The sequence below is a fragment of the Pelobates fuscus genome, chromosome 8 (assembly GCF_036172605.1).
Source record: "Pelobates fuscus isolate aPelFus1 chromosome 8, aPelFus1.pri, whole genome shotgun sequence".
Taxonomy (NCBI): domain Eukaryota; kingdom Metazoa; phylum Chordata; class Amphibia; order Anura; family Pelobatidae; genus Pelobates; species Pelobates fuscus.
Genome location: NC_086324.1, coordinates 55,339,371 through 55,351,485, shown reverse-complemented (window position 1 = coordinate 55,351,485; position 12,115 = coordinate 55,339,371). Strand labels below are relative to the sequence as shown.

The 12,115-nt window shown below is 39.8% G+C and overlaps 1 protein-coding gene across 1 annotated transcript in view; it reads right to left on the bottom strand.

Annotated features, from left to right (window-relative positions):
- The window catches only part of ALS2 (alsin Rho guanine nucleotide exchange factor ALS2), a 64,071-nt gene extending 53,156 nt beyond the window's left edge, over positions 1 to 10,915 (bottom strand). The window contains exons 1-4 of the mRNA XM_063429846.1: positions 10,856 to 10,915; positions 6,026 to 6,136; positions 4,826 to 4,980; positions 3,202 to 4,106 (exon numbers count right to left, since the gene is read on the bottom strand). Of these exons, the coding sequence (XP_063285916.1) occupies positions 3,202 to 4,106; positions 4,826 to 4,980; positions 6,026 to 6,045 (1,080 nt within the window). The 5' untranslated portion in view covers positions 6,046 to 6,136; positions 10,856 to 10,915. The remainder of the gene's footprint in view (positions 1 to 3,201; positions 4,107 to 4,825; positions 4,981 to 6,025; positions 6,137 to 10,855) is intronic.
- Between the last annotated feature and the right edge of the window lie 1,200 nt (positions 10,916 to 12,115).

Genomic DNA, 12,115 nt, shown 5'->3' with positions numbered 1-12,115 from the left:
AAAGTTATTTAATTTAATCGTGAGCATTGCTTAAAGTCATATGATTCTGTATAACATTATATTCCTCACCCTCAACACAAGGCCAACATTATTTTGGCAGCCTAACATGAGCTAGACGTGATTAAAATGATGTCTTTCTAAGCAAGCTGAACATGTGGAATAGCGCAAGAAGCAAACGGTTGCAAAAAGGTGAGGTCCCTTACCAAGGAACGCCGGGAAACTCCTTGTATCATTACCACCATATCATTACTATTGCAGTAAGCTGTAGTAGTAATCATTCTAGGAATCGCCCTTCAAGGTTATATATTGCATTTAATTTTTCCATTACTCACAATATAACTACACACAGGAATGTCAAAATACAAAGAAGATATACAAAAAGGAAGAATAAAGTCTTAATTTGCATAGGGAGCCAGAATTACTAGGACTGGCCAGGAGTGTGACGACAGTTGAATGGCAATTCTAAGGATGGTTTCCTACGTTGATAGAACACCCTTGGTATATGTATTCAAGTACCTTAAAACACTTAACCCCTTAAGGACCAAACTTCTGGAATAAAAGGGAATCATGACATGTCATACATGTCATGTGTAAAGGGACACTATAGTCACCCAGACCACTTCAGCTCAATGAAGTGTTCTGGGTGCCAGGTCCCTCAGGCTTTAACCCTTCAGATGTAAACATAGCAGTTTCAGAGAAACCGCTATGTTTACATTAGGGGTTAAGCCAACCTCTAGTGGCTGTCTTTCTGAATCATGCATAGAAGGGCCCCCCTTGTGCTCTCACTGATAGATATATACTGACATACACATTAACTGACAGACACACACACTGTTTAACCAACACACACTTTCACTGACAGATACACACACATATGTACTAACGACCTCAGAGAACTCTGCTGTTCCACCACTGAAAGGTGTAAGATGAGACCATGACTACCTGTGGCACACTGACAGGTGAGACCTGGGGTAGATTATGTAAGTGCACTCTGTGTCTGGCCAGCAACATGACACCCTCTCCCTGACATGGTGTTACCAGTGTCTAGCCAAAGTCCATCATGACCTCATCAAGGTTGCACTTGTCTTTGTCGCCGCAGAAAAATCGTTTTGCTGAATTTCATAGGCTGGACACTGATCCCAGTCTGATGGCCCATGGAGCCTCCGTGTTTTAGTCCTTCCATGGCCACCAATAGGGGAAACACCGTGCAGAGCATGCAGTTCCCGTCTCCTGGGAATAAGGGCACAGAGAGCGCCGGAAATTGACTAAAACTCCCTTCTGCATCTGCGATGCGTGGGCAGCGAAATGTAGTTTGGAAGTAGAGACCTTTGAATATTGCCTATTTAACGATTAAAGAGACCAAGTCTCCTGTCCCATACACAACAACTCAGTGTCAGGCACTGTCACACCGCTTAGACAGAAGATCCATCAGCATGGGTAGACAGAGCAGCTAGGCCCCCTGGAGTGTCTGGCCTCGTCGCAGCTGCGATGGAACAGCTCCAGCTTCTGCTGCACAGTAGGTTATGGATGAGCCAGTTACAGCAAATAAAGACTAATAAAGTGTGCACTTGTTATCCTACTAGGATAGCTAACACAGTGGAGAATATATATATATATATATATATATATATATATATATATATATATATATATATATATATATATATACATACACACACACACACACACACATACATACATACACACAAGTCATTGTACCAACACGAATGCCCTCAGAGGGAAACAGAGCTCCAGGAGGCTAATAAATTATAGGGAGTGGTGAAAACGATGTCGCTCGATCCCTGCACTGAGAGTGCACAAGTAACCCAGGGAAAGTCCACTCAGCTATCCCAAAGGTAGGGAGGCTGGGTGGATAAGAATTTAAAAAAAATGTGTGAGTGTTAGAGAGAGTGAGTGAGTGAGTGAGTGAGTGTGTGTGTGTGTGTGTGTGTATTTAGGTACCTGCCCCCTCCGATCACATGATTGGTGTTTTTACTTACCTTTTTTCTCCACGCTGTGCTGGTTTCGCTGTTGCTTGTCCCACCTCCATAGCGGAGATTTTAATGATCTCAGCATTGGGAGGATCCTACGCATTTTCTCTATGGGTAACATTCAGCGCCTCCATGTAGAGCACTGACACAGGACTCTAGTGGCCGTCTGAGTGACTGCCACTAGAGGTCTAAGTAGGCAGCAATTCTCTGAAAAGGCAGCGTTTACATTGAAAAGGCTACTGGGACAGGCTATAGGCACCAGAACAACTACATTAATCTGTAGTGGTTCTGGTGACTATAGTGTCCCTTAAAAAAAACTGGCTCCTAACTTTTTTAGCTGGCTCCTAGAGTCCAAACAAATTTGTCAAGCCCTGGTCTACTGCTCTGCCAAATGTGAGTAAACTACCTTTTGTTTGTTCTATTTATTGGTTTTAGCACAGTAAGCACTATTGTTTGCTTTTTTTTTTTTTTAACAGCACACAGAGTCATCTGTATGCTGTGACACTAACCCATAGAGCTACATATTCATCAGTGGGGACTGTACCGCTGTATGCTGTTTTGCCTAGAGCTGGTCTATAGCACTATCAAATGTGAGTGCAAACCCAATATCTCTGTTGTATGTCTTCCACCTAGCACCAGACAATTTGCATTATTATTGGTTATTTTGTGTTTTATTACATACATTTTTGAAGTCCAGACGCTTACCAACTAAAAATATCTCAAGCATACTTTGGATTTTTGGGATTCAGTATTTGGTGCAACCTGTATTGTGTTTAGTAACTCCTCCTTAGATACACAATATTCCCACTGTCATATTTATTTTAAAAATATGTACTATGTTTAATCAGACTTGTTCACCAATATGGGATTAACTTTAATAGCAATGTTTACTTTCAATAGAAATTAATTTCTAGAGGCAGGGGAACTTAGGAATTTATTTTAGACTTGCAGAAGTACTGCAAGTACTGACTATGGGCGCTATGAAGCCATATTTTAAGCTAAGCAGTTTATCCACCAGACAGAGTTTCACTCATCAGACAGTAAGAGTGGAAAATTTCAACAAATGGAGACACATGTTTAACCCCTTAAGGACACATGACATATGTGACATGTCATGATTCACTTTTATTCCAGAAGTTTGGTCCTTAAGGGGTTAAATAGCAAATTGTATCTCAACAGGGGTAGATAGACTTTGTGAATAACACATTACCTGTGCAACCTCCGTGGTATCATTGTTAAGAGTTTTGCTTTCATTCTGATCAGTGTCTGAATGTAAGGGGGGTGCAGGTGCATCTCTGTCCATACTGGAAGAAGCTTCAGTTTCACAAATGCTAGCAGCATCAGTACCAAGTTCAGGCTCAACTGACGTCTGCACTTTGGAAAAAGAGTTCTCTTTGTCGTCCTGGGTTTCTGAAGACAAGGAATTCTGTTCCTTTATTGAACTTTTGTCCCCAGAACTAATAGAAGAGTGAACAGACTGGGTCTCAAGATGGGATTCCGCCAACATAACACCCAGTGGACAGCAGTGAGCATCAGAAATGATGACATGGTCTTCTTTCTCAGTCATGGTGATAAGTAATTCCCGACAGTGGTTGCACCTCTCTGGGATAGGCTTAACCTCTTGAGGAAGAGGGCACTGAACAAGGGCAAGGCTGTGAAATGCACCACAGACCACCTGAAGAACTACACGGCCTGAAAGATGCTCCACCTTTTGTGGCTTTGTTACTGGGTAAGATGACGTGATCAGTCCAAGCTGGCAGCCACTGCCCCATGCCCAGACTTCCCGGGTGGTTGACAGTGCAAGAGTGTGTTCTTCTCCACAGGACAGTTGCATAACTCTCACCCACCTTGGAGGAGTACTCTCCTGATCGGATATAGTAATAGCTACGGGCTCTGGCACAGTTGGGCAGTCTGCAATAGCACACTGGCCTGCCGTGTTCTCGCCCCACATGTACACCATTCCACTTTCTGTTACTGCTCCACAGTGGTAACTCCCTGCAGCCACACATGTTACACGGTGTGCCTGCAGACCCTTTTCCAGTTGTGGATCTTCTGGTGTAACCTCTTGTGAGTTCTCTCTCCATGGTTGCTTTCCAAAACTGTAAACGTCACCACCTGCAATAGAAAAATAATTACATTATTTTGTGAAGAATTTAAATTATAACACACTAAAAATAGCAGAGTGGCCAAAAGGTTCAGCATAAAGAAATGTAGAAATAACACACTGAATAATTAGTATTGAACTGAATTTGCAAAGACTCATTTTATTCTTTCCTGCGATTAAAATCACTGAAATCAAAAGTAATTTTACAGATTTTAAGTAACTGTCAAAGCACCATAACCACTGCACCATAAACTACAGCTGGTTGTAGTGGTTATGGTGCAAGCACACTATTGGAACCGACCGTCATTCTATGTCAAACCAATTTTGAGCTAATGTGCTCTGCCTATCACTGCCATTTAAAAATGGATAAAACTTATCTTTGCTAAGGAGGAACTGTAGACTGGCAGTAAAAAAAAGGCAAAATAAGAAATCAAGGGATATCTGGGGGCCCCAAACCAGGAAATGGTACCCGTAGCCCACTAGCACCATAACCACTACAATGGGGTGTAGTCGTTATGATGCTAAGACTGTCCCGTTAACACATTTGTATTTCTGTGGAAATCTAAGGCAACGGTGCCAGTGTTTTTATACAGAGTTAAAGTATTTTAACAGGTTTTCCGAAGTGCTAGTTAGCACATTTCAAGACAATGAAACATGTGCACACTAATATTATTAATATTATTTCTAAAGCACCAACAAGTTGTGTAGCACTGTACAATGGCCTCCTTACCACTAGTTAGCAGAAGTCCATGATTTATTCCAAGGCTGGCTTGTAGCACGATCCTTCCTCCCAAGCCAGAAAGCCTCTCAGGGTTTAAAGGGGCAGCACCAGCCTTCCATACATGCACAACGCCTCTTTCTGTGTCTCTTTCCCTGTTTTCTGAACTGCAATAAAAGGGAAACATATGATTGAAAATCTTAATATGAATTTACTGGGATGATAATGTGTAGTAGTTGAAGACTTGCATGAGAAAGCCTCTGGGAGTATAGAATTCAAAATAAATGTTAACATTTAAACCACAATAGCTGAATTTGAAAAATTCTAAGAATAAATTCTGTGTTCAGATTGGCTATTTTGGCCTTAAATTTGACACTGAATTCTCAGCAATTCTCACTTTAGTGAATAGCCCTGATTGACTTTAGATGCAACATAATTCATTCTATCCATGTAAATCTGTCCAACAATCAGACTGGTAAATATTTTCAAGGATTACACATTTACAGGCACCATAGACGTTAGAAATGCTGTAGAAAGCAGCTGCATGTTTAGGATCTGACAAAGGGTTGTAACTACACATGTGGAATCAGGGCTTGGCATACTCTCAAGTCAGACAGTCAAACGTATGACTCCTGGCACTGAGCATATTTTTTTTGCTAACAGTTTGACTTGGGGTCCACAGAGAATCATTCCCACCCTCTCTGTAGACCGGAAGCTTTGGCCTGACTGGTAGAACCCAGCAGAACCCTACTTACATTTGAATGAGGGGAGCCAGGCCACTCCTGGCACCATAACAACTACGGCACTTACAGTGTTCCTTTAAAACCCACAGGTAACTAAAACTATACAATACATTTCATTCTATACACTCTTACCTCTAAATTGTGCCTCACATAGGCCATTACCCTTTAGTATAGACGTTTACAGATGGGGTCCTAAAATCTAGGATTATTAATTAAACTGTGAACTCAAAGTGAATTTAAACTTTTAGGCCACGTTTTTAAAACATTCTCCTAATCGGCTGTTTTCAGTTAATTTATTTTAACTATTACCGTAATTTTAAATTCGTTTTGAATTTTACACCTTAGTGGATTTCATGGGAATATGAGTTTACGAAAACCATCATTATAGAGTGATATTTTATGTTAATATATTTTACATACATTTTTAACTAAATATGAAAAAAACTGAAATACTATAAAGCAAACATACCTTTCTCTCTGTGTGTCCATCGGTCAGTGCTTAAATCCCATCACAGACTGCCTTTTTGAGATGTTAACTGCAGATAAACTCTTAATATAAGAGAAAATCACTTCGCCCAACCTAGAAAATCACAAGAGACGATTAAATTAACATCCATAGAAACAGATGACAGCAATACAGTGCTAAGCATTCCAAGAATTTCATGCTGAGGTTTAAATCACTGGGTACTGTCTTGTGACCCACTCAAAGAGTAAACAGAAATATTCAGTAACCAGCTGTATCTACCCACGTGGAAGCAAGTAGCAGTGTGTGAAAAGTGCACACAACAATATGAGACAATGGGGGCATTTATTAAACCTTCAATACATTTATAAAGCAGCTGCCTAAAGTTCTAGCATTCAAAACATCCGGCAACCTATTTTTGTGACACTTATAGAACTGGTATTTAACAATATTAAGATGTCTCAAGGAGACTAGGCATGAAAGGAACAGTAATATATCACGTTCGAGTGACCATGTAGTAGAAAAGTATACAGCAAAACATTCTTGAGTGTGTATGTGAACAAATTAGCAGAGATTAGAACTCTCTTGAGTGACCATATAACAGACTAACAGAACTCACTTAAGTGGTGACGTGGATAAGCAGAGAGCTGAGATAACTTTCAAGTGGCCTCATAGAAGATAGCCAAACTCTCTTGAGCAGCCACATATACATAGATTTTTGTTATTTATTTTTTTAAACTATACCATCAAAGAACAATAAACCATCAAAGAAAGAAACAAAAACACGAACACAGATTAACAGAATACAAACAAAAACAATTCAGGAAGTCTAGAGATAAATACATCACCGATCTATAGTACAGTACTAAAAATAGAAAGTTGGATTCTATAAAAGCTTGGGTGCCTCCAAGCATAAGTAACCAGGTAGTCACACCACTGGAGAAACAGCTCTACAGGAGGAGTGGGGGGAGTGATGGCATGTGTGTTACCCACAAGTTCCAAATTTCAAGAAATTCCTCCATAGATCATACAAGGATGGCAGTTAGCGTTTCTGTGGTCATGGTACACTATGTGTGTTTTCTAACATTTAGCAATAAATGATTCCAGGTTTGGATTAAGAACTTGCATTAAAATAGGAGTCACTCTTGTATCACTTCATAAAAGTTTTAAAAGTACAGTGCAACAATACCGAAATATATATACTTTTTTCTTCATATGCTACAGTCCAGACGTCTCAAGCATATGGAAACTATGCCACTGTCTGTTTACAAAAGGCGTTACCCGTACATTAAGAACATATTCACTCTTAAAATGCAGAACAAAAAAAAAAAATAGAATGGAGTAACTATAAGGGTTATGATGCCTGGCTCGATTCTCCGATTATGGGGTAAACTGTTTAGCAACAGTTGGTCCCCTTGCCTGGGTCCCTGAAGGGCTCTGAGGCTCTCTTGCGGTTCAGTGACGAGCTTCGACTTCAGAAGCTGTGGTGGTCATCACTCATTGGCTGAGAGCATCAGCTGACTGCTCTGAACCAATGATTGTTATTCTTTGCAATTAAATAATTGACATTAGCCAGCCTGCAACCATTGTTAACTCTGTTGCACATCTGGCAACAGAAGGGTTAATCTCTGTGTGGGTTGTGAAATGCTGCACAAATAAACTCCAGGCACTGTGACCACTTCAAAATCAATAAAGTGGTGATGGTGCTTGGCTAAACCCTTTAAGGCTGGCTAGCATTAAGAGAGTTGTAGTTTTACAGCAGCTGCGGATCTTACAACTATAGCACGAATGATCAGCGCTGGAGAATGACAAGCAAGTGGTTTACAGAAATCAGTAAGCTACCCTGTCAGCCAACAGTTATTTAGTGTATTTAAGTAAAACTTAGATCTTAAGATCTAAAACAAACCAGAATAAAAATATGAAATTGGTCGTGCAAAGAGGCTCTTATCAGCCATCAGATTGTATTTGCAGTGTTGATTAGATCTGATTGAGCACCCAGATGTTTCCTCCTTAAGGAGTACAAGGAGACCACAAACAGAAAATGGAAACACCTAATGATAACTGTTGCACGTTGGCAGAATGTGAAGTGACTGTCTGCTCCATCACTGACTGGGACAACATGACCGAAAGTATTAACACAGCGTTGCAATCTGAGCTCCTGGCAGACTACAGATGGTTCTAGTGATTCCTACAGCTTTAACAATAAATGGAGTGGGATGGCCTTTCAGCTTCTAAACAGTACATTTTCCCATTAAAGATCAGTTTGACAAGTAGGACAAAAATTTAATTGTGTGTAAATTTGAGAATAATTACAAAAAGGTAACCTATTAAAAGATCAGTACCAGCAGATTTGGAAAAAGCTAATTTGGTCAGATGTATTTTAAATTTTTCTTGTTTGGAATACAACTGGGTATTCATTAAACTTGGGGTTCAAAGCAATGGAAAGGGGCACTCTAAGCACCATAACCACCTCAGCACACTGTTTGTCCATAAGAGAAAGTTGCCCCTATGAGTCAATGAAATTCCAACATTGTTTTACGAGTCCATTGAACTTTGATGTTATGATCAAATAGTGCAAACTCTTTTACACAGGGCCATAACCATTTTTTGTTTTTATGTGTCTAAACATGTATCGTCACAAAATACATATATGCTACGTACCTACTGTACAGGGTTGTGGAAAATATTGACACATAAATAAAATAAATGATGGAGAGAGAATAATCTTTGAAATATCAACTATGATCATCAAAAAAAAAAAGCTAGAATTACTGATACCTTTGCTTGTATGCATTTATATAGGATGCTCAGCCACAGAAATAGTGTGCATGACAGGCCATATTCCTCATTGAATGACATCAGCTAAAAAGGGCACTAATCACCATAACCACTATATTCTGCTGTAGTAGTAATGGTAGCAACATTCCCCTGTCTTGTGTTAAACCGTTTTCGATCAGCTTGGCACAAACTGAGTGCCTCCCACGTGCCAGTGGCGCAGACCTTTTACTCTGCATACTGATACTGCAACAGTTACATTTCCTCACTAGGAATATCAATCCTGTTTATATTTTGACTGCATTCACTGCCTGAGCCCTACAGCTGACAATATTGGGGACCTCTTTGTTCTAAAACTGGCTTCCCCAAACTCCAGCCCTCCAGATGTTGCTGAACTACAACTCCCATGATTCTCAGCCTATTTCATTCATAGAATCAGGGGAGTTGTAGTTAAGCAACATCTAGAGGGCCAGAGTTTGGGGAAGCCTGTTCTAAAACATGAGTTGTACTGTTAAGCTCTGGGTGACTAACATCACTTTCAAATTCAGATTCCAAGTAGAGTATATTATAAATTGTCATGTACTTGGTGTAACCCTTGTTTAACTCTTTTAACCCCTTAAGGACACATGACATGTGTGACACGTCATGATCCCCTTTTATTCCAGAAGTTTGGTCCTTAAGGGGTTAAGGATGTGTCGCTGGCATTATAAAACTAAGTAAAGGCTGCACAAACTTACTGTGAAAACACTTTCACAACTCATCTACTTTAATTTCATTATAATCAGAACTATCTGTAGAGGGGAAGACACACATGTTTAACAAAGTGAAACAGACCTCTGTGGAAAAAATGCACATACAATGACAATCTCACTGTGCAATACAATTTTAGGCCAAAATACTATACTAACGCAATACATGGCTGGATGGAAAAACATTTACAAAACATTGACACAAGCAAACACAGTTTTTCTAAATATTAAAAAGGAAGTGTTGGTTGTTTTGAAGGGCTGTTTACACAAACTACAATTTCACACAATGAAGACATTATCTGAACAGATAAATGTTAGATGAAGGAGGCTGATACAGCCTCATTGCAGGATCACATTTAATCAGGCAAAATGCACACAAGTAGTTTTTTTTTCTTCATTCTTTTTTTAGAATTCCTATGCCGGCAGGATCATATGATGAGCACATGAGTTGAAATCCAAAAATGCAAAGGTTAAGCCAAAACAACTTGCTTGAAAAAAAAAAAAAAAAAATCCCTGTTTAAACATACATTTGCTCACGAAAAAATAAATCTCAATTATTCAAACAAGGTACAGGAATTAAAAAAAAAATACAAAAAAATGTATGCAATGTACATCTGTTTATCCACTGAAAATATTTGCATCTCCATGAAGATGTATTGATATTTTTAAAGCTTTAAAAAAAAAACAAAAAAAAACCACAAAACAAAAAAAAAAAACCCTACTCCTAAAATGTTTTGTTTTATTCTATTATCCAAGTAATAAAGTATAGAAGTGTTCCCTCTAGAATGTAAGCTCATTGAGCACCCCTCTGTTCCTGTACGTCCAATTGTCTGGTTAAAATTGTACAGCGCTACGGAATGTGATGGCGCTATATAAATAATAAGATAATAATAAAAGCTAAATATTTTTTTAAATAATAATCTTTGGGATTTGTCCCCTCTCTCCTCCCCTTAATCTCATGATTATTTATTTATACCATACATAATGTTGTGCTGCCCTTACTGGGTAACCTACCCCCCAAGGTGATTATACACAGGTATTATTATTATTTTATTATTTATATAGCGCCAACACATTCCGTAGCGCTGTACAATGGGTATTTACAGTGCAGTCTCCATGGAGAGCTGATAACAGGTAGCCTATATTAGCACATCAATGATGGGTGGCTACTGAGCACTACATTACCCATAATGCCCAGCCAGCCACCTGACAAGTGGAGCCATGACTGGTCCACACAGAGACAGCCTGACCTTCCTATCCTGAGACATGGCGCGGGAGGCAATAGACAGACACCGGCCGGCGGCCGCCTTACCTGAGCGGGACACACGCAGCTCCTCTCTGACAACCTGCTCCGGGGTCAGCTGTGCGAGTGTGGGAGGAGCTTGGACGAAGCATGGGGCGGAGCATCAGAAGGGGGCGGTGCTGGAGAAGGCGATACTATGGGATAGGGGCGTGGTTACCGAGTGCATGCGGCGCCCAGTAATTACGAAATTGCGGCCAGGTATGGAGAGCCGGAGGAGACAAACTTAGCGAAAAATTCAGTGATGGTACAGTTTGTCAAAAAAAATAAATAAAAAACATATATATATATATATATATATATATATATATATATAAGAAATAAGAAAAACATTTTATTTGATTTTTTTTACTCGAGTTTTTTCACGCAGGGGTTTATTCACTAATCTCTAAATTTTAGAAAATGATGTATGGCAGAATTCAGGTGAACATAGCTGATTTGCTACAATTGGGAGTTTATTAAATAGCCCTGTAACATGTGAATTTTACATTTTATCCCAAAATAGATTAAATAGGAAACATTAGACTTGGAGAATGATTAGGCTACTTTACCAACTGTTTGAAATTCACTTTCAAAGGGTTATTTACTAAAGTAGGAACGCAAAGTGAATTTTAAATATTAGGCCAATAATAGCAAAACTGGAAAAATTTGTGAGCATTACATGAATATAAAATCTGTGTTGGAGTGTCATTGGAATTCCAACGTCGTCAAAAGATATTCTAAGATAAAGTAGGGACTAATTTGTCTTATGAATTTTTCATACACTTGACAAAAAAGGCTACCGCTGTCAAGGCCCCTGCTGTCACTAGAAGCGGGAAGAGGAAAAGGCTTTATGTACAATGGCTCCCACTGTCTCACAGACAGTGTTGTACTCTTGCGCGATACTACTACACTGACATCGGCATCTGACAGATGAAGCACCGATGACAGAGTGTAGTACACTCCTTGTTTGGAGCCTATAATATTGCTCCAAGTATTGCTAGTGTAATGTAATTGGGCGACACCTCCTTTCTTTTTGAAGATATTTTTAAATCCAAGAAGCGGTATAAGAGTGCACCCCCAGGTACTGGCAGAAATAGATTTATTAAGAAAGTGTAAAAACAAAACTTAAGGGGGCGGGGCTGGGCCGCCGAGCCGAGCGGCAGCCGTTCTCACCGGCTCCGGCTATAAGCTGCATAAAATGCCCGCAAACCGACATAAAAACCCGCTAAACACCGGCGATAAGACAGGCAGTCGGGAAGTGATGTACCCAGGCACAAAGTACCGCGTCAC